We start from the raw sequence: 24,037 nt of genomic DNA on the forward strand, positions 1-24,037 counted from the left end.
TGTATATTTTATATAGTATGTATGTTTTACATACATGCTCTGCTTTTACAAGTCCACATCTTTGGTCATCTTCAGCTTAGAATGCTCTGTGTGCCCAAACTTTATCTGTGTTTCTGAAGGCTAGATCACACACACACACACACATGCGTGCACACACATCTTCCGTGCGCTCTATATACCAGTTCTCCTGAACTACTTCTTGCAAATTAATTGTGCCATATTCTGTCATGCCATTGTGCTTTCTCACACAAGTTCCTATTGCATAGAGCAGCTGTCTGTCTTACTTTCTGTAAGGCCTTCATAGAGTCCTGAGGTAGATAGACCTATTTGTTCCTTTTTATTATACTTCCATTGTCCCCTGTGATTATTTTTACTAAGGCCTTTATCCCATGTATTGTCATTGTTTGCCTATCTGTCTGTTCATAAGACTCTTTTTCCTGAGAGCAGGGGGCACTGCACTGCTGTCCTTTTCAAAGTTTATACTCAGCCAAGCCCAAGTATGTGGCCTGTAGTAAATAATTTGCAGGATGAATAAACTGAATATGTGTTAAAGATTTAGAAGTTGTCTATTTCTTCTGTAATTTCTTTTTTTTTGTAGAATGTGGAGATAATGACTTCTTGGGGATTAGTCAAATCTAAATATCAGAGATGAGCCTTGGGTTAGACTCCTTATATCCTTGGGCACACTAAATACTCACTTGACTCACTGATAGAAGTAGTTTTATTTTATTTTCCATTTTGTGCATAGCTTCAGAATTGTTATATTAAGAAGATGTTTTTGATTTGAAATGTTGATTTATTTTTGCTTGCATTTTTGTATATTTGCATTGTATGAATATCAAAGCATCTAAGACAGCTTCAGATTCTAGCTAAAATGTTATAATGATAACTGATGACTAATTTGTAAACAATATTAATGATGGCAAAATAACTTGTTCCTTTTCCTATTAGATGTTGATCATCTTTCTGAAGTAGAATCTCCATGGCCTGAACAGTTTCTGGAAATCATTTTGAGCCAAATATCTGTTTAATAAAAAGATAACAACACCAAGATGGTTGGAAAACTGAAGCAGAACTTACTATTGGCGTGTCTGGTGATTAGTTCGGTGACTGTGTTCTACTTGGGCCAACATGCCATGGAATGCCACCACCGAATAGAGGAACGTAGTCAGCCCCTCAAGTTGGAAAGCACAAAGACCACTGTACGAACTGGCCTGGATGTCAAAGCCAACAAAACCTTCGCCTATCACAAAGATATGCCTTTAATTTTTATTGGAGGTGTGCCTCGGAGTGGAACCACGCTCATGAGGGCCATGTTAGATGCACATCCCGATATTCGCTGTGGAGAGGAAACCAGAGTCATTCCCCGAATTCTGGCCCTGAAGCAGATGTGGTCACGGTCCAGTAAAGAGAAAATACGCTTGGATGAGGCTGGTGTTACTGATGAAGTGCTGGATTCTGCCATGCAAGCCTTCTTACTAGAAATCATTGTTAAGCATGGGGAGCCAGCTCCTTATTTATGTAATAAAGATCCTTTTGCCCTGAAATCCTTAACTTACCTTGCTAGGTTATTTCCCAATGCCAAATTTCTCCTGATGATTCGAGATGGCCGGGCATCAGTACATTCAATGATTTCTCGAAAAGTTACTATAGCTGGGTTTGACCTGAACAGTTACAGGGACTGTTTGACCAAGTGGAATCGTGCCATAGAAACCATGTATAACCAGTGTATGGAGGTTGGCTATAAAAAATGCATGTTAGTTCACTATGAACAACTTGTTTTACATCCTGAACGATGGATGAGAACCCTCTTAAAGTTCCTCCATATTCCGTGGAACTACTCAGTATTACACCATGAAGAGATGATTGGGAAAGCTGGGGGAGTATCTCTGTCAAAGTGAGTAGATGCCATGCTTTTTATTTTGACTCTGTTCAGCGAATAAAAATGTGTGTGTACATGTATGTATGTATGTGTGTATCTTAATATGTGTGTGTATATATGTATGTGTGTGTGTATATATGTATCTATAAACTGCAGACCTTTTCTTGAATGGATATAGCTTCATCACTGAGTTTTTAAAAAATTCTTTAGCCAATTCATTATAGACCCTTTCAGTCACTTTATTTATTTATTTATTATTTATTTATTTATCTATGAATTGTGGTTCTTTTTATATAATAGAGGCAAACCCAATATGTAGCGGTGACAGGCCTTTATTATGTACCTCAGGCTTTAATGCCCATCATTCAATTTTTAGATGCTTCTGATTTCTAATTTCTAGATATTTTCATTAGTAAGGAGAGTTGGCTTTTGTACAGATTAAGGTAAACATCAGAAGCATCTATTATGTTGGTGAGCATGTAGTAAATTCTGAGCACTTAGGAATTTTTAGTGGTAAAGAAAAAATAAAGGTGAAATTGTCTAACATAGTCTCTTCATTTTACAGATAGGAAAACTGAGTCAGAAAGATCAAAATGATTTACTCAAATTTAGATGGCAAGACCAGAATTAGAATCCATGCCTTGGTCTCAGTGGTTTCATGCTTTTTTTGTGGCCTGTTATTACATGCAGTGCTTCCATTGTCATCTGATGGATTCTTCTTTTGTCCTTTACAACAGGCTGAAATTCGAGAGCTTAATCTATAATCCATGCAGGAAGTCCTTTAAAATCAAATACTTCTAAAACCATTGCATTTTTTTTCTTTCTCATGAAGTGATTACTAGTGTACTCTTAATCTGATAATCTGACTTGATGTCTTACCTATCTAGAGTGAGGATGTAAAATGGAGACCACCCTCTTTGCGCAATAGTCTGAAGAATTGTTTTTTTCCCAGCAAGCCCATTGCTTTTTCTGAGCAGCTTGAGCTATTTTTGTAAAATAATCTAAACACATTATTTGCATGCTTTCTAATAAATAAAAAATTCAGAATCCTTTTTTAAAAAGGAGAGTACTGTTAAATTCAGGTAGCATCTGGTTGTGAAGAAAAGTTGGTGAGAAGAATTTTATTTTTTATTTTTTTCATTTATAAAAGTAATATATACCCCCTGTAAAAAAAAAAAAGTAGTATACTTCCCTTGTGTACCCTGCTTGCCACTATAAAGGAATGTCTTGATTTGTTTCTAATGTATAGAACTTGTACAGTAAGTATTGATTCTTTTTTTATTTTCACATTTTTTATTGTTGTTCAAGTACAGTTGTCTCCATTTTTCCCTCGCTACTCTCTCCTACCCCAGCCATCCCTACCTCCCATCCTTGATCCTATCCCCCTTTGGTTTTGACCATGTGACCTTTATATATATTCCTGAGAATGCTTCCCCCCATTATCCCCTCTTACATCCCCTCTGGTTGCTGTCAGTTTGTTCTTAATTTCAGTGTCTCTGGTTATATTTTGCTTGCTTGTTTTATGTGTTCCACTTATAGGTGAGATCATATGGTATTTGTCCCTTACCACCTGTTTCATTTCACATAGCATAATGCTCTCCAGATTCATCCATGCTGTCCCAAAAGGGTAGGAGCTCCTTCTTTCTCTCTGCTGCATAGTATTCCATTGTGAAAATGTACTATAGTTTTTTGATCCACTTGTTTATTGATGGGCATTTAGGTTGCTTCCAGCCCTTGGCTATTGTAAATTGTGCTGCTACGAGCATTTTGAAAAGAACAGATACCTTTCTGCACCTAGCTTTCAGTTATTGATTACAGACTCCTAGGTATTATCATTCCTGTGGCTCTATGTTATTTTTATTGATTCAAACAAGTTACAGTTTTACCTATTGTCATCACAGCTTATTGATTTTTCCAGATAATAAACTATAACTAGTTTCTAATCACCTGTATTCTTAGGTAAACATTTCACGTTGTGTGCTTATGTGTTGACTTAGAGGTTCTGGCGCTAGTTCCTTTTGTTAATATAAAATAAAACTATTAGACCCCTCAAGTCTTTTCAGGTAGGGACTAAAGAGATATGCTCAAGTTATATGTGGTAAAAATCAGGGAAAGATCACATTGTGCATATACTTACTATGTTTAAGTCAAACATGAAGACTGAGAAAACTCATAGAAATTTTGAATTAATGGATTCCAGAAGGGAAAGGGACCTTAGCATTTCATATATGGTGTGAACATCCAGTGAGCTTCTATACTTTGTTAAAAAATGACAGAACCATGACTAAAATTTCCAATGTTTATTCCCAAGACATACCACTATATGAGTTTGTAAAAATTAAGGTGTAACATGTAGTAAATGTGTAAATATTCAATGTACAATTTGATGAATGTTTACATCTGTGTACATTTGTCTAATCACCACCCATAGCAAGATACAGAAACATACTAGCACCCAGTATGGATGCTAGTAAAAAGGGAGGCTCTTTTATGCTCCTTATTGAATACCCTCCTCAACCCAAAATTAACTACTATTCCAACCTCTGTCACCAGAGGTGAAATGAGGTTGTGTGTGAAGTTCAAGAACAATCAATCTTGCTTGTTTTTAAACTTCCTATAAGTGCAATCATAACTATTATTTTGTGCCTAGCTTCTTTTATTTAACATGAGATTCACCTATAATATAGTAAATAGTAGTAATTCATTCTTTTTATTACTATATATTTTTAAACTTAACACAATGTATCCATTGTTCCATAGATGGACATTTGGTGTTTCTAAGTTTTGGGGTAGTATGGGTAAAGTTGCTAAGAACATTTTTGTGCATTACTTTTGGTGGATATAGCATTAATTTCTTTTGGGTAAATACCAGTGCGTAGAATCACTGGATAAGATGTCTGTGTATCTCTACATCTAGGTCTAGATCTGTGTGTCGTTAACAGATATTTCCTGTTTTCCAGAGTGTCTAAGTCATTCACATATGGCTGTACCATTCACGTATATCTAAACTATACATCAATGTGTCCTAGTTGTGTCACAGTGTTTGCCAACACTTGGTATTATCAGTTTTTTTAATGTTAGTGGGGTACAAGAATTTTTTAAAACTTAAAAACAAAATAAAATAATAGCACTTTAACTCCTTTTTGAAACAGTCATACCCAGAATTCCAATTAAAAAATAGATAAGAGCAGAGCTGCTTTGGCTGAGGCAGGTCTCATTCAGGCCACACTGCCTCTTTTAAGATCGAGTTCCTGCTCTCAAATAAGAGTTAATTGGGAAATAAGGCAGAAACATATAAAATTATTCCACCAGTAAGTACCAAGTTGTAAATATTCCATGTTCGTTAGAGTCATGACAGTAGGAATTTGCATCCCTGAGTAGACAATCCTTTGCATTTACCATTCTATAAGCATTTTTATTCTGGAAAAATTATTTAAAATAAGTATTTTACTACTTATTTTACTGTGATTTAGTACTAAAATACTGAAAATAGTCAGCCTCGAAGGCTTGAAAAGGTTACTAGATGGCTCAGAAATATAAGGTCCGTCCAGAAGGTATCCAACCATGTATTATGAAAAATAGGGACGTGTATTGAAGAAGATAAAAGATACAAGAAACATTGTATATAGGACAATGATTTCTCAGTCCCCTTCAAAGTAGGAGCCTTGGGACTTCACACAGTATGGCCAATCTCCATCAGCTGCCCCATCATATTTGCCTAAATCTGATCAATGGTCTAAAATCTCTAACCTTTCAAGGGTAATTTTAGCTTTAGGGAAATCCAGAAGTCACAGGGTGCCAAATCTGGGCTATAGCAGGGTGTGGGGGGGGGGGTTTGCATCACCTGAGTGATTTGATGTTCTGTCAAAAAACTCTGCATGAGAGTGATGCATGACCAGACATATTGTCCTGATGAAGCTGCCAATCACCAGTGGCCCATAGCTGTGGGCTTTTGAATTACCTGAATCGTTTCCATGGAGGAACATTCAAGTTTAACACAAAATTTGATGCAGATTTGTTGCTCTACTCGCTCAGTCAGTTTGAATGTGATGGCTACATGGTACACATGCTCACTCAGTGGCATCTACCACTCTCACTGACTAGTACAGTGAAGTCATCATTGTTCATGCATGTGCATTCTAGTTCACTCTCCTTGGCTGCCAGGTTACATCAATGTCATACCAACCATTCTCATTATATTAACATTGGCTCAACTTTTTCTGGACAGACCTTGTATATGCAGAAGTTGTTGAAGGCAACAACAAGGAGGGTCATCACAGTTCTACCTACATTAACTTGTTAAGTATGGGAGTTAAACTTTTCATGTGAATTTCCAGTTATGTTCAGTTTGGTTGGCACCTCTTGCTTTCCTGGTCAGTTCCAGTTACAAAACAGAAGGAGGCATAGGGTAATTACCTATGAGCACATAAATTCTATGAAAGAATTTTGCACAAGAAAACATACTTTCACCTGGGGTAGTCCAGAGAGTCTTCCTTACAGACTAGTGTATATAAGCCAGCCTTTTTAAAAACTGAAAATAGAAGCAAAGAATTTAATGAGTGGAAAAAGGAATAAAAACAGATAGCTTAGGCTAGCTGGTAATTTAGCTTTAGTTCTACATTTAGATGCAACAATAAAATTTTAAATATACTATTTATCCTTGATATTTTTAGGTAGTTATTTCAAGTCCAATAGTAGCCCTAGTTTTTCCAGTGACTGGCCTTATAACTTTGGTATTTTGAATATTATGTTCTGTTTTAATAAATTCTTCAACCATTCTGCTCAACTTTACATTAAACTGAGTCATAGCTTTAAATATAATGGCTCCAAAAAACTGATACAGAACTCACTAATCTAATTATTCCAAACTAAGAGAGATTAGGGAAAAATCAAGGCATTTAAAAATGTGCTTTTTGCCTTTATCTTTCAAGATATGTTTGTGTAGAGGGCTTCCAGTCAAGAAGGAGGTTTAGGTAGACAGGCTTCATCTCCTAGCACAACCACAAAAAGAATTATAACTAAATCTCAAAACAAATAACACCCGGAACTGTCAGAAAATCAGACTATATGGAAGTCTGACAACCAAGGCTTTAAAGAAGTCATATTCATCCAGACAGGTGCCTTTTACAGGGAGTCAAAGCAGCTCTACCTAATACACAGAAACAAACACAGAGAGGCTGCCAAATTGAGGAAACAAAGAAATATGGCCCAAATGAAAGAAAAAAACAAAACACCAGAAAAAGAACTAAACAAAACAAGATAGCTAACGTATCAGAGGCAGAGTTCAAAATACTGGTGATCAGGATGCTCCAAAAACTCATTGAGTATGGCAACATTGTCATGTTTTTCCCATTTTTGTTTAGTTTGCCTGTTGATGACTTTACATAAATGGCATCACTGTCTGTGTTTTTTTCTGTCAGTTGTCTTTTTCCCTTCCTTTTCTTTTTTGCTTAACATTATCTTGAGATTTACCTGTTTTAAAGTGTATAGCTATCATTAATTTGTTTTTATTGCCACTATATTATAGGTATAATATAACTTATTTATATATTTATATTGTTGCTGAACATTTGAGTTGTTTTTGGTTTGGGGCTATGCACATTTTTAAGGTGTTCTCTTTAAGGGTTTCTCTAAGATACACACTAAGACATAGAATTGCTGGATCATAGGGAATTTACATATTGAACTTCACTGGGTAATGCCAAATTGTTTTCCAAAACTTGCAGTATTTTGTACTGCCATCATCAAAGTATAAAACTTGCCGAGGATCCATATTTTCACCACTGGCTTTTCTTTTTTTCACTGTTAATATTTGATGCTACTTTCAGTGACACACACACACACACACACACACATACATAGACTTTATGTAAATCAGCATCATATATTTAGATAATAAAAATTGGGATCATTTAGTGTACAGAATTATAATGCATTTTATAAACTTCTTAATTTAATTATATACTACAGCCTAGCTTTTTAATTTTTCTAATTGGTTAAGAGTAAATGGTAGCTCATAATTTTAATTTTTAATTACCTGATTAATGAGCTTGAACATCATATATTTTCACTGGCCATTTGTGGCCTCTTCTGTAAAATCCTGTTGATGACTTTTGCCCATTTTTCTGAGTGCTAAGGTTTATTTTTCTTTTTGTAGTATTTATCTGATATATATATGTTATAAATTGCTTATCTCATTAACTTGTCTTTTAACTTTACAATGTCTTTAATGAGTATAAATTTTTTTTTTTTTAGTAAATTTATTAGGGTGACACTAGGTAACAAAATAATAAAGATTTTAGATGCACAATTCCATGATATAACATCTGTACACTGTATTGTGTGTTTGACACCCCAAGTCAAGACTCCTTCCATCACCATTTACGCCCCCCATAAGCTCCGTCACACCCCCACTTTCCCTGGCAAATCATCACATAGCTGTTCATGTCCATGAGTTTTCTCTCTCTTTTTTTCTTTTGCTTAATTCCTTTAACCTCCACACAGCAAGTACTCCCCTCATATCTGTCAGCTTGCTCTCTGTCTATGTATGGATCTGTCTCTATTTTGCTTGTTAGTTCCTTTTGTTATTTAGATTCCATGTATGAGTGAAATCATATGGTATTTATCTTTCTCTGGCTTCTTTCACTTAGCATACTGCTCTCCGAGTCTGTCCATATTGTCACAAAGGGTAAGATTTCCTTTTTTTTATGGCTTCTATTTCATTATTGTTGAATAGAAGATTTAAACTTGTTGCATTTATCACTCTTCCATTATGGTTTGAACTTTTTTCTTATCCTAAAGTGATAAAAATAGTCTTCTATATTTTTTCTAAAACTTAAAAAATTTTCCTTTCACATTTATCAATCCAAAATTATTAATCAGTGTGGAAGTTATTTTTAAATGTGAGATACATATTCATTTTCTATTTTTTTCCATATACGCAGTCAATTTCCCAGAACTATTTATGGAATAGTTGCTTTTTCCTTAGTAATGTTTAGTACCAGCTAGGCTAAATATTAAATATCCATATATGCATTATTCTGCTAGTAAGATCTCTCTCTTCAATTTCAGTCTATTTGGGGGGGTTTCATAGTTGGCAATGCCTTTGTTTTATTGTATTTTTAAAAGATATTTTATTGATTATGCTATTCCAGTTGTCCTATTCCCTTCCCTTTATTCCTCTCTGCCCTGCACCCCCTTCTCCCACCAGCATTCCCTCACCTTAGTTGCTGTCCATGGGTCATACATATAAGTTCTTTGGCTTATATATTTCTTAAAATATTCTTAACCTCCCCCTGTCTATTTTGTGCCAACGATTTATGCTTCTTATTCCCTGTACCTTTCCCCCCTTTCCCCATCCTCCCTGTGATAATCCTCCATGTGGTCTCCATTTCTATGATTCTGTTCCCATTCTGGTTGTTTCCTTAGTTCGTTTTTGTTTTTGTTTTTTGGGGTTTGGTTGTTGATAGTTGTAAGTTTGTTGTTATTTTACTGTTCATATTTTTTATCTTCTTCTTTTTCTTAGATAAGTTCTTTTAACATTTCATACAATAAGGGTTTGGTGATAATGAACTCCTTTAACTTGACCTTATCTGAGAAGCACTTTATCTGCCCTTCCATTCTAAATGAAAGCTTTGTTGGGTAGAGTAATCTTGGATATAGGTCCTTACCTTTCATGACTTCAAATACTTTTTTCCAGCTCCTTCCTGCCTGTAGGGTTTCTTTTGAGAAATCAGCTTCTTTGGGATTCTTTGGGCTTCCTGGATTTTCTGGAGGTCTATTTCCTTTGCCAGATTGAGAAAGTTCTCCTTTATTATGTTTTCAAATAAGTTTTCAGTTTTTTGCTGTCCCTCTTCTCCTTCTGGCACCCCTTGATTTGGATGTTGGAATATTTAAAGTTGTCCCAGAGGTTCCTAAGCCTCCCCTCATTTGTTTGAATTCTTGTATCTTCATTCTGTTCTGGTTGAATGTTTATTTCTTCCTTTTGTTCCAAATCATTAATTTTAGTCCCATTTTCTTTCCTATCACAGTTGGTTTCCTGTACATTTTCCTTTATTTCACTTTTCATAGCCCTCACTTTTTCCTCTATTTTGTGACCATACTCAATCATTTCTGTGAGCATCCTGATTACCAGTGTTTTGAACTGTGCATCTGATAGATTGGCTATCTCTTCATTGCTTAGTTGTATTTTTTCTGGAGCTTTGATCTATTCTTTCATTTGGGCCATTTTTTTTTTCGTCTTGGCAAAGTCTTAGGGATGGAGCCTTAGGTATTGGCCAGAACGGGGCAAAACACTTTGCTGCTTTGTGGTGCCATATGTGGGGGAGAGGCCCAAAAGTGAACAACGCTGCTTGCTCAATTCTCAGCCAACTTTCAGTCACTTCCCCCATTATCCACAAGCAAATTGGGCTCTTCTGGTGGTGATTCCTGGGTGGGCGGATTTGTGTATGTTGTAGGACCCTGTGGGTCTCTCCAGTGAACTCTCCTGTGAGGCTTGGAGTTTATTCCACTTCCTCTACCCCCACAGATTTTTACTGCCAGAAGTTTTGAGGCTTTATTTCCCCACACTGAAACCCTGAGTTGCATGGTCTGTCTCACTCCCCAGTTTTTCTTCCCAGTTTATCTGCACACAAATGTGGGACCATCTGTCTACCAGATGCCATCTTGCTGTCAGTCCACTGTACCCCAGCTGCCCATCTCCACCCCTCCTACCAGTCTGGATGAATGTTACTTTAACTCCTTGGTTTTTTGGACCTCCATACAGTTCGATTTTCTGGCAGTTATGGTTGTTTTTTGTTTTTAAATTTGTTGTTGTCCTTTTTTTGGTCACGCGAGGAGGCACACGACCTACTCCTCCATCCTGGCTGGAAGTTCAATTTCATTCTATTTTAATTACTACTATAGTTTTGCAAAATGTCCTCATATCTGATAGAAGATGTTCCCTACTTAGTTCTTCCTTAGGATGTCTTGGTTCTTTTTAGCACTTTCTTCCTCCATATAAATTATACTTAAAGGTAATTTTGAGAACAATAAGCCATCATTATGATAATTGTCTTCTTATCCATAACATAGTATGTTTCTCCATTTATTTAGTTATTCAGTATTTTTATATTATATAATGTTTAGAAAGGAAATATTTCCTTTGATTATTAAGTACCTTATTGTTATTAATGTAAATAATGTGTATGTTGTTTTTAAATTTTGTTAGTCATTGTTACATAGAAATGCAGATGACCTTTGTACACTTATATTTTGCAGTTTTCCTAAGGTATTGTGGTTTTGCCAAGGCTAGGACTTCTAATAATAATAAGCAACCTTGTTTTAAAGTAATGGGGGTCAGTTTGCTCCCTGGGAGACATTTGGCAATGTCTGGAAATTTTGGTTGTCACAATGGCGGGATGGTAGCACTACTGGCATCTAATGGGTAGAGGCCAGGGATTCTGCTGAACATTCTACAATGCACAGGACAGCCCCCACAAAAAAGAATTTATTCAGACCAGAGTGTCAGTAGTGCTAAGGTTGAAAAACCTAAAAAGAAGTTTTTTTAAATTGTGAAAAATTTCAAATACAAAAATTATAGTATATACAAACCCCCATAATACGATCATATACAATTATTACTGTAAGCTAACATTGATTCATTTAACTCTCTTTCCTCCTGTTTCTAAATTATTTTAGAGAAAATCCAAGATATATCATTCATCTTCTTTTAAAAAGTTAATGAATGATTTATTTTTTCAAGTAGACATCAAAGGTCTTAAATCAGGCAGTAATTTAAAGATAAAAGCAACATTCTGATTGTAATCTGCCTAAAGCTTTTTTCCCAATAAAGTATTTTATGTTATTAGTTCCTGTGAAGACATATTCAATGAGTAAAATGTTTAAGATTTTGGTTTCTTAGTCAAATTTTCCTGGTATTGTCACTGGTGAAGTGGTTCTTGCCCCACCCCCAAAGATAGAAATCCAGAGAGGAGGCGAGCCCTGGCTGGGTGGTCCAGTTGGTTAGAGCATCATCCTTACATCTCTCTCACATCAATGTTTCTCTATCTCTCCCCCCTCCAAAATCTATGAACATACTCTTGGGTGAGAATGAAAGAAAAAGGGAGGAGATAAAACTGATTCAGAAGGAGAGGTTTACCGAGAACAAGATTGAGGGAAAGGAGAAAGGGAGCAGGCTTGATTAATGAAAGGAGTGCACACTAAGAAGAGTATGACTCCCTGAACTGCTGCCAGGGTGTGCCTTTTATTTCTTCATGCTTTCCAGGTTCCTACATGGGCTGGCATGCCCAGGTGCAGAGTGGAGCTCTTTGGGGTACGCCTAAAAAGAAACTTTAAACTTATCTTGGATAGGCTTAAAAAAATAACTGAAGAGCATTCCCTTCCATTTAAGAGAGGCTCGGCCTGTCTCAGGTTAAATCCCAGCTCTGCCACTTACAAGAAGTGTGTACCTACACAAGTTACTTTATTGCTGTGAGTCTTGGTTTATTTCTCATTTAAAAGGTTGCATCTAAGAGGGAAAATCTAGAGGCATTCTTACAAAGGCTACAGATGAACAGTCAGATAAAGAAGTGCAATGGATGGGTCCAGAAGGGTCCCCAGGACAGCTCTAGCCTCGTGAAACTGGGGTGTCCCAGCCATCCAGCATCTGGATATGTTCATCAACCCAGAAGCTCCTTAAAATGTAGTGACCTAAAACAGCAAACATTTATGATATCATAGTTTCTATGGGTCAGGATAGGAAGCATAAGGGGAAAAACGTTAGACGTTCTTTGATTAAGTGTCAGTGAAATAGGGAGTGTAAACTAGTGTAGCCACTTGGGAAAACTACTTGTTGTAGCTGCTTGGCAAAACATACGCCTACCTTATGGCCAATCAGATATTATCCTGGGTATATGGGCAACAGAAAAGAGTTGTGTATACAAGGAAATTATACCAAAGACTTATCCAAAAGTATTTATAGCAGCACTATTTATAATAATAGCCAAAAGCTGTCAACACATCCAAATGCCCATCAACAAGGAAATGGAAGATGTGGTGTATTCATACAGCGAGTTACTACTTAGCAGTAGAATGGGAACAGACTTCTGGGAATGTTCTGTCTTCTTCTGGGTGGTATTTACATGGGTGTATAAATGAAACTTTGAGTTAAACACTTAAAAAAGTTCCCATTCTTGAAGTTCTTTGTGTACTCCGTATTATGAAAGATAGGTTAAGATCTTGAAGGAATATATATCTTTATTGCTCTGTCAGTGTTGGTCAAATCAGACATAAGTAATACCATGTAATTAAAATCATTGTGGAAGGATGTTCAACCACAGTTGCATTATTTGTAACTGCTAAAAAGTTTAATTAAGATATAACGAGCCCTGGCTGGTGTAGCTCAGTGGATTGAGCGCGAGTCTGTGAACCACACAATCACGATTCGATTCCCAGTCAGGGCACGTGCCTGGGTTGCAGGCCAGTTCCCAGCAGGGGAAACACGACAGACAACCATACATTGGTATTTCTCTCCCCCTCTCCTTCCCTTCCCCTCTAGAGATAAATAAATAAAATCTTTAAAAAAAGATACAACATGTTAAAACTATTTACTTTTGAGGAAAAAACATAAAGCTAGATCTAATGATGAATCTGTTGATTACAGTATTTGATTTTAGGTAATATTTCAATATTTCATCAGAAATGTTATTTTGAAGTCCAGATTAAATAAGGGCAATTATTAGCAACATTTAACCATATATGGGGTTATCTCATGCTGGAGATGAAGGCAGAATGAGCAAGTGAGGGAACTTGTGAGAAATTGAATGCCAGTGTTTTTACAACTACTTGTAGGCCATAAAAAAGAAATGAAATCCGTTCCTTGCAGAGAATGCAAGGCTGGCCAAACACTAGAATGTTGCTACACAGAGAAAATACAACAAGCAGAGACAAAACCACAACAGAGCTGCTTTCATCCCAGAATGTTTAAGGAACTGAAGAATAAGAACTGAGACATGACAAGGGCACAGGGGAGAGGAAGGTTAATCATGGGAGGAGAGAGATTTTTTTCCTTGACCTTGTACTACTATTAAAGTTAGAATTAGAAACAGATTTCTCCTGTTTACTCATTTATTCAAATATTTACTGAACTTCTGTTAGGTGGTTAGCAGCATTGTGGGCACTTGTGATACAGTAGTGAACAAGAGACAAAAATTCTTGTCTTTGTCAAACAAATACTGGAGATGGGAGAGGGGCAGGAATGTACACACACATTTTATATGTTGCAGCGAGTTTACGTTAACCGGCTGCTTTTCTTGTTTATTGTTCTTGGTGTTTGGTATGATGAGATGTTATAGAGTCAGGTCAAATAAGGAATCAGTAGTTTCTTCAACACGGTTTAGTCTAAGTGAAATTTGGTATTTCAAGACCACTATCTGGTCAGGCTATCCCAGGCCTTTTTCAGTGCCCCCTAATTATTTTGGATGTCTGCAGCTCAATTTTTAGTATAGGGATTGGCAAACTGTGACTTGTCACCTGTTTCTGTATGGCCTATGAGCTAAGCATGGCTCCTACAAAATTTTTAAACGCTGTGAAAGTAAAGAAGGATGCACAACAGAGACTGGCTTGAAAACCACAAGATACTTGCTGTCTAGTCTTTTACGGAAAGTTTGCTGACTTGCATGTTAGTAGATTCTTCAGACTGTGTCTGTGGAAACAATATTCCCTGGTTTCTTAATTTTGATAAAAATTAATATCTGCTCTGTGCCCTTTATACCTCAAAGTTAGTTTTACTGGATATCATTTTTTGGCTCAGTTTTCCTCCATATGTATATTAAATAGATTGCTCCATTTTCTTTTGTCAGGAAGTATTGATGTTGAAAAGTCTGATATCTAATTTTGATTCTTTTAAAAAATTTCTTCTTTTACTTTTCTCCTATGAAGCACTTGCTATTTTTGCCTAGATGCTCAAAGGATTTTTTTCCCATTGAAAGTCCCATAATTTTAACAGAACATGTCAATGTTGGTCATTATAAAGCACACATTCTGAGGTGGACCATGCACTCTGTTAACATATACCTAAATTTTTTTTTAAGAATGTTCTCTTTGAATTTGGTTTTTAGTATCTCCTCTGTTACCTAACTTTGATTTTTATTCTTCTTCAGAGACTCCTGTTGTTCATATGCTGGGTTTGTTTTGGTTTTGTTTTGTTTTTTTTGACTTTTCTTTAATATTTGGTCACTTTGACTTGAATTCATTTTATCTCTTTAGTTTTTATTTTTAAATGTTTCTTCTATTTCTAATTACTTTAAATTAGAAAATTTTATTCCATTATTTAATTTATTTTAAGAATATCTGGTATATTTATTAACTCTTTTCTTTCTTCAAAGTTAGTCTTCATTTCTGAAATGATTTTTTTCTTTTATTTCTGATTTTTCCCTGAGTTCTATTATTTCATTTCTGAGTTTTTATAATTATGTTTTACAAGGTCTGTCCAGAAAAAGTCCGACCATTGTTAATATAACAAGCATGTTTGCACAACATCAGTATAACCTGGTAGCTAAGGAGAGTGGACTGGAATGCACACATGTGAACAATGATGACTTCACTGTACCAGTCAGTGGGTGTGGTAGATGCCACTGAGTGAGCATGTGTACTGTGTGGCTGTTGCATTCAAACTGACTGAGCGAGCAGAGCAAAAAATCTGCATCAAATTTTGCATTGAGCTTGAACATTCCTCCATGGAAACTGTTCAGATGATTCAGAAGGCCAAAGCTGTGGGCGACTGGTGATTGGCAGCTTCATCACGACAATGCACCTGCCTCATGCATCATGTCTCGTGCAGTTTTTTTGCAAAACATCAAATCACCCAGGTGACTCAGCCCAGATATGGTGCCCCGTGACTTCTGGCTTTTCCTAAAACTAGAATCACCTTTGAAAGGTTAGAGATTTCAGACCATTGATGAGATTCAGAAAAATATGACAGGGCAGCTGATGGTGACTGGGAGAACTGTGTGAGGTCCCAAGTTGCCTACTTGGAAGGGGACTAAGGCATCATTGTTCTATGTACAGTGTTCCTTGTATCTTGTATCTTCTTTTTCTTTGTCTCTTTTTCACAGTATGTGGCTGGACACTTTCTGGACAGACTTTGTATGTTGTTTTATGTCTTGTATCATTTTCTTAATATGTTTTAGCTTGTTTTAAAGTAGTAAGTTACTATTTTAATATGTTTTGTGGGCATGTCTTTCTGGCTGCTTTCCTTATCCCTAGGGAGGTTTTTTATTTGCTTCTTCTTTGTTTTTCTTTTCTTTTTTTCAAATTGTAGAATAAAAGTTTCAGGGTGTGCAAAGGCATTTGCAAGCCTATGGGGACACTGCCAACTGGCATCAGAGTGAGGCCACAATGTTAATTAAGCAGTGGCCAGGTCCTCAAGGGTCTCCATGGTCCTCTTTGGAATTTGGGTTTGCCCCTGAAAGCAGGAGGGAGCCTTCCTCTTCAGTGGAGTGACTTGGCTCAGAGTTTTATTTCAGGCGGGTCACATTGGACAACTGATAATGGGCCCAGGGACTCTTGTTTTCCTCATAATGACTTTGTGTGAGTTTTGATCTTATACTTCTCTTGCTTATTTGTGCATGAAAGTAGTTTTCTTGAACTTTCAGAAGGAGGAGTGGTTCAGGATATCTTTATTAATTTCACAGATCTTCCTTTTCTGTTTTCTTTTTCATAAAGTATTAAATAATGGTCGCTTGCCTTCTGAAATTTCTTGGCTGTGCTGTACCTAAAACTTCTCCTTTGTCTCTGTCACTATTCTGATTCTACTTCAAGAAATTTCTACTAAATGTGATGCCCTGTCTTAGAAAGGAGCTTCGACTGGTTGGTTTCAGGGGTTCATGTTTCCCAGTCTTCTCTGACCCCTTTCAGACTTTACCAAGGGCCCCTGGAACACATCTTTCGGGTGGTTGAAACCCCTCCCAGTTTCAACTGATGTTCTTAAATAGGTCTGCTATGATTTTCACAGTACATCTGTCTTTCAGAAGCCCTGTCACTTCCTTCTTCTTCCACACAAACATCCGTTCTCTGCAGGTATCATGGTTATGCTGGTTGTCTGCCTCTTGAATTTTGGGGCTTGTGGGGCTACTTTGTCACCTACTTTTGTCTCAAATATAATTATTAGTTTTGCTCCCTGGTTTCTGTATTTTCAAGGAATGATTTGGTGAGATTCCTTCTCATCTTCAGAACTTGAACTTGAAATACCTGGGAGGTGTTGCAGGATTTTGAGCAGAGGAGTGACATGATCTGACTTGCTTTTTTAAAGGCTCTCCCTGGCTTCTGTACCAAGAGGAGACCACAAGGATGTACAGGAAGAAGCAGGGGGGCTATTAGAATAATATTGTAGAAATCCAGGCAAGAGATGATGTTGGCTTGAACCAGGGGAATGGCAGTGGAGTCCATGAGAAGTGATAATATTCAGGTATATTTTGAGGTAAGTTGATAAGATCTTTGATGGATTAGATGTGGAGTATGAGGCAAAGAGAGTAGTCAAAAGACAATTTCAGTTTTATTTTGTTATATCCTGTGCAGTCAGAAGAATGAAGTTGCTTTCAACTGAGGTGGAGGGCTATGGAAATAGTAAAGTTTGGAGGTAAGATCAGGAGTTCAGTTTGGACACTGTTGAGCTTCACAGTTTATTAGTCTTCTGAGTGACTCTAAGAAAATAAAAATCACACTTAGCCATATCACTCTCAGTGTCAGCATTTTGGATATAAGTCTGTGCATGTCTATGTGTGTATATATATATATATATATATATATATATATATATAACATGTATATAACGTTTTTACAAAATTCTGTTGTGGGCACATTTTTAGATCCTTTTTCACAAGACATAACCTGTGCATTTTCAGAGAGTAAAATAATCTTTGAAAACACGACTTTTAATGGTATTTTATCTTTTTTTACTGTAATGTGTTTAACCATATAGGTTATGTCCGCTTTTACACATTCCTTTTAGCATGTCCTTTCCAGGCCTGATGCTTTAGTCCAGAGGATTTGGTTTCCTGTAGTTGCTGCGTACCGTAATTCCCACCTGTGGTTTGGCAGCTGGCCTGGATGTGGTGTTTAAGACTCATGAAAGATCATGCTTTTAAAATGAGTGTCTTGGAGGATTATGTTCACCGCAGTCATTCAAGACCTTGGCATTGTCCCCACTCTGTGAGGAGGAGTGCCTTCTATTATGAATGCCACAGTGAGAAGCAAGCCTGGGCACTTACAACTGGGGAGAACCTACAGATTCATAGGTATCTTGCCTGCAGCGCTGTGCCTGGGTTGTAGGTTTGGAAATATACCAGTCTGTCATGTTTTAAGGCCCCCGTGGACTCGAGGCTACTCGAATGGTAACTAGTTTATACTTTAGTGCAGCGATTTTCAACCGGCGTGCTGCAAGAGCCACATGAGTGTGTGGAAGATTTTTGGAGACATACAATACCTGATCATTTAATCAGGCGTACTGACCCTTTTTTACTTACACTGTCAAATAAAAAAATACAGCAGCCAACAAAACAATAGCTGTCCAGTGTGAATGAATCAAAATTATACCTATTTTTTGTCAGATCAGCAAAAAGTATATTTTTTGGTGCAGAATTTGGTGCTGCAGAATTTTAGTAATTAGTTTGTATGTGCCATGAGATGAAAAAGGTTGGAAATCGCTGCCCTAGTACACTTCAGACCTAAGGGTTGGTTATTATCTCAAAGGACCAAAGGAGTAAGAGAGATTGGAGGAACACCATCCAGCCTGTAGGTTGTTGTCAGGAAAGAAAATCAGGTTCTCTGGACCAGGCTCCTTTCTCTCTAATAACTGTATCCTTTTAACCCAAGAATGACAGACTTCCTGTAAAAGGTCAGATATCCTTGGCTTTACAGGCCCCATGATTTCTGTTGTAACTATTCAGCTCTGACATTGTAGAACTAAAGCAGTCAGTGCAGAAACAAGTGGGTGTGGCCATGTGCCAGTAAATCTTACTTTACAGATCAGGCAGCAGGCCAGATATGGACCAGAGATTGCCAGTCTCTGCTTTTGAATAATCTTTTTGAAACTGTGCCTCTATCTGTTGGTGGTCATTATGCCCAGTCTCTGAGGACCAGTTTTCTTGGACCACAAAGCCAGGTCATACAAGCCCAACTTCCTAGCCTGCATTATCCCTACTACACCTTGCTGCCTCTTAGAAAAAAAAAAGCAAACTAAATAACTAGAACCCATGGGAAGAGAGGAAAATAAGCAAAGAGCTGATTTGGAACTAAGAAGCAACTCTGTTAAGAGTTTAAAGAGTGAGCCCTGGCTGGTGTGCTCAGTGCTCACTCTGTTTGAGTGCCGGCCTGCAAACAGAAAGGTCACCCATTCCGTTCCTGGTTAGGGCACATGCCTGGGTTGTGGTCCAGGACTCTGGCTGGGGGCATGTGAGAGGCAGCCAATCAATGTATCTCTCGCACATTGATGCTCCTCTCTCGCTCTTTCTCTCCCCCTCTCCCTCTCTCTCAAAATAAATAAATAAAATATTTTTAAAAAAATTTAAGAGTGAAAAGCTTGTGTAGCTCACCAACTGACAGTGACCTCCCACAGGATTGTTTTTTATTTTCTATTTAATTTTATTTTACTTATCCATCCTCATAGATCAGCAAATACCTTTCTTGAACCTAAGTGCAAAATACACTATTGTTTGTGTATTTTCGCCCTTACTTTTCCCACCCAAGTAGCCTCAGTACATCCTTTACTCTCCTCACCTGCCATTTATTTCTTTGAACTCACTGGGTTCTCTCTTGAGTGTGAAAGTTGATTTGGCCCTTCTATGAGGAAAGACTTCACCTGAGACCTTTCCCCCCTTCACCAGATCTTACGTACCCTAAAGATACAGGCTTAGACTGGGGTTGACAGATTTCTTTCCATAAAGCACTACATAGTAAATCTTTTAGGTTTTAGGGGACATGCGGTCTTTGTCTCAACTACTGGACTCAGTCCTTGCAGACAAGAACAGCCATAGACAGAATGTAAACTAACGAGCATGGCAACGTTCCAGTAAAACTTTTATGACATTGAAATTTGACGTCATATGATTTTCATGTATGATGAAGTATTATTCTTTCGCTTTCAAAAGCGAATGTATGATATGTAGATATGTAAAAGACTTCCTTACCTCAAAGGCCAGCCAAACCGGCAGTGGACTAGGTTTGGGCTGTGACCTGTAGGTTGCTACTCTTGCCTTAGCTGCCAGGCGATTTGCCCTGACGCATGTGTTCCCCGCCCTGGAGAGGAATTACCCCAGTTCTGTCACCTGCATTCCCATAATGTGGTTTCTAACCATTGTCATTACATTTATCATGCTGTACATTAATTATGTGTGTGTGTGTTATCTCCCTTACTGGACTCTGAGCTTCTTGAGAGGAGGGCTGTGGCCCTAGTTACTCATCTTTGCATCTTTAGGATCTTGTACTTGATCTGACACATAGTGGGTATTCAAAAAGTGTTTAATTTGAATTTTGTGCTCAATAAATAGAAAATGCCATTACTACTGTCTTAAAGAGAAGCGCCTGACTGCTGTGCAACAGGCTTTCCCAGTCCTGCCCCTAAGCAGTCCGTAGTAACTGCATTTGTTGCCAGTGGATCTTGTAACTCAGTGGTTATATGAAAAAAACCTTTCCAAATTCTTTCGTTTTAGAGTTCTATCTCTTTCAGACAAGTGATGGTTGGACTTTATCTTTAAAGTCAATCATAATGATAAATAGTGGCTTTCACTTTACTTATGAACCAGTGCTATAATGTGGATGAAAAAATAATAGCTATTGTTTACTGAGCACACACTATATTTCAGTCTCTAATTTTTCTTTAGACCTTTGGTAACTTTCTGACTACTAACAATTTACCTCATTTTCTTTTTTTCCCTACACCTGAAAAAAAGCAAGGCAACAACATCATGTTTTTCTTCCATACTGTCTGTTGTTTGAATGATAACATCGTCTACTCAGTCCTTCAAGGCAAATCTAAATTCATCTGTCCCTGGCCTGATAGCTTGGTTTGTTAGTGTGTCATCCTGACATGCCAAGGTTGATGGTTGGATCCCCAGTCAGAGAACATACAAGAATCAACCAGTGAATACATAAATAAGTGGAACAATAATTTGATTGTTCTCTCTCTCTCTCTCTCAAATCAATCAATAAAATTTTTTTGAAAAAACTAAAAACAAATCTGATCTCATCTAGACTTCTTCCCCCCATGTGTAATTGGCCACTAATTCTAATCACTTAAAAAAAAATCTATGGAGCTCTAACTGGTGTGGCTCAGTGGGTTGGGCATCATCCTGCAAACTAAAAGGTTGCTGGTTCGATTCCCAGTCAGGGTACCTGCCTGGGTTGCAGGCCAGGTACCTGTTTGGGGATGCGCAAGAGACAACCAGTTCATGTTTCTCTCCCTCTTTTTATCTCTCCTTTCCCCTCTCTCTAAAAATAAGTAAATAAAATATATTTTAAAAATCTATGGAGATTTTCTTGTTTCCATCTTTATCGCATTTGCTCTAGTTGGAACTTTAATAATTTCTCACCTCTTCCAATGTACAATTGAACATCTTTACTATTATTTTTTCTGACTCTGGTTGTCCCATCTTTCAGTGGACTCTTCACATAGTTATTAGCATGGAATGCTGATAATGACATTCTGATCATATCACTCTAGTAATTAAAACCCTTTTCTCATTCCCCAACATTTTCAAGATAAAGCCAACTTTCCAAATCATGACATACAAGACCTTATGTGTGACTCCAGTGCTTAACACAGATGTGTTTCAGAATTCAGAAAGTTTTGGATTTTAGAAAGGTCATATTATATACATAACATGTTATATAATAATATCTTCTATTGGTTCTGGATCATCACTCCGTAATCAAACACATTACTATTTCCTCATCAAAGAGTATGATTGTTTATACCATGTAGAATGAAGACTGTACATAGATTTTTATAAGTTCAGGTCACGTTTTGCTGCTAAACAAGTTACAGGAATATGTTTAGTTTTTAGAGCCTTTTGGGTTTCAGAATTTGCAATGAGACTGCGGCCCTGTAGATGTTCAGTGGTCTGCTGGAGCTGGTTTGCCCCAGCTGCAGAAAGCTCTTTTTGAACATCTCTTCCCAACTCTGCAGTTGGTGACTTCACGTTGGTAGCTTGAAATCAGCACCACACACAACAGTAAATGCAACAAATCCTGGCCTTTTCTTCCCCGGAGAGCAGGTTGTTAAATGTTACCAGCACAGCACTACAAATACGTATTATGTGTATAGTACATCTGTATGTTTTTACCATTGTGGCAAACCAACTTGCTCACTCTATGCAGGGCAAAAGGCCAACGTTTTCAGGGGGTATACAGTGGAAAGGCCGAGATAATCAATATGATGGCAACAGAGAAACTGGGAAAAATGGGAACTTTGGAGTCAGACAGACATGGGATCAAATTTTAACTTCATTATTTCTAGACTGTGTGATCCTGAGTAAATCACTTACTTCCTCTGGGTCTCAGTTTACCCATTTTAAAAATGGGGACTTATGTCTTACTCTTAAGATTGTTTTAAGGGTTAAATGAGATATATGAAAAGTGCCTAACATAGAATGAATAGAAAATGTTATTGTTCGTTTACTATCAACCTTTTAAAAAAAATTCTGGAGCTGTTTCTCTCTACAGACACAGCTCTCATTCTTTAACATTCCTAATACACTCACAGTAAATACCATGCAGTTTGCACCTGGATATTTTCTAGTTATTTCATCTTGTGTCAGTTGATTTCCTTATGAAGGTATCATTCTTGACTTCTCTTGAGCATGTTTGTGTAAATTAACTTTGTAGAGGTTTTATTCTATGAAAAGCTTTTACTAATAAACTTGTTTTCAGTATCTATTTTATTGTCATGCACTGGGTGTTGGTGACAATGAGATTAATCAGACATAGACCCTCCTTATATTCCAGCAGAGTGATAAGTATTTGGGCCTGAAAGCCAACTATTTAAATGCAGTGAAATTAGGAGGCTTTTGTAGTAATCCAGGTGAGAAATGGTGGTGAAATGAGTGAAATGAACAGCAGTAGAAATGGAGGAGAAATGGTTCTACTCAAAGTCTATTGAACTGGACCTAGTTTCTCTCTGTTCCACCCTAGATCCTGGATTTGCCTTGTGGATAGGTGGTGCGCTATTTATCAAGATAAGATGTACATGAAGAGAAGAATGAATTTTGAGCAGAAGATGATGGTTCCAGTTTTGGACCATCTTAGTTTTGTGGTGTGTATAGAGTATATGAATAGCCTGACCATATAATTTATTATACAAATTTGAACACTTGTGAGAGTGAGATGTACTATATTAATAAATAAGCTGGGGCAACAGATATAAACTGAACCTGTCCTGGACAAAGCAGGATGTTCTTTACACAGGTAAAAAAAAAGTCAAGCAAAGATTATCAGAGATGAGGCCATCCAGGGAAAATGTGTAGAGTGAAGAGAGCAATAGGTTAAATCCTGGATAAATTTTTTAAGTTTATTTTATTGATTATGCTATTTACAGTTGCCCATTTTTTTCTCCCCTTATCCCCCTCCTGCACCCTCACTCCAGCGTTCCCCCCCTTCATTCATGTCCATGGGTCATACATGTAAGTCTTTGGCCTCTCCATTTCCTATACTGTTCTTAACCTTCCTCTGTCTATTTTGTACCTACCATTTATGCTTCTTATTCCCTGTACCTCTGCCCCCCATTCTCCCCCTTCCCTGCTGATAACCCTCCATGTGATCTCCATTTCTGTGATTCTCTTCCTGTTCTAGTTGTTTGCTTAATTTGTTTTGTTTTTTAGGTTCAGTTGTTGATTGTTGTCATTTTACTGTTCATAGTTATTTTTTTTTCAAAGATTTCATTTATCTTTAGAGGGGAAGGGAGGGAGAGAAGGAGAGAAGTATCAATGTATGGTTGCCTCTCATGAGTCTCCTGCTGGGAATTGGCCTGCAACCCAGGCATGTGCCCTGACTGGGAATCAAACTGCGATCGTGTGGTTCGAAAGCCCACACTCAATCCACTGAGCTATGCCAGCCAGGGCTACTGTTCATAGTTTTGATCTTCTCTTTCTTAGATAAGTCCCTTTAACATTTCCTATAATAAGG

The 24,037-nt window shown here is 37.3% G+C and overlaps 1 protein-coding gene across 5 annotated transcripts in view; it reads left to right on the plus strand.

The window, feature by feature from the left end:
* Nucleotides 1–24,037, plus strand: part of TPST1 (tyrosylprotein sulfotransferase 1) — a 129,198-nt gene that overhangs the window by 45,209 nt on the left and 59,952 nt on the right. For all 5 annotated transcript variants that reach the window (XM_037041713.1, XM_037041715.1, XM_037041712.1 and 2 more), the window contains exon 2: nt 952–1,897. In XM_037041713.1, coding sequence (XP_036897608.1) covers nt 1,053–1,897 — 845 coding nt within the window. In that variant the 5' untranslated portion in view covers nt 952–1,052. The remainder of the gene's footprint in view (nt 1–951; nt 1,898–24,037) is intronic.

This window comes from Sturnira hondurensis, unplaced genomic scaffold (assembly GCF_014824575.4).
Source record: "Sturnira hondurensis isolate 20B ecotype Veracruz unplaced genomic scaffold, ASM1482457v3 Scaffold0003166, whole genome shotgun sequence".
In the NCBI taxonomy this organism is placed as follows: domain Eukaryota; kingdom Metazoa; phylum Chordata; class Mammalia; order Chiroptera; family Phyllostomidae; genus Sturnira; species Sturnira hondurensis.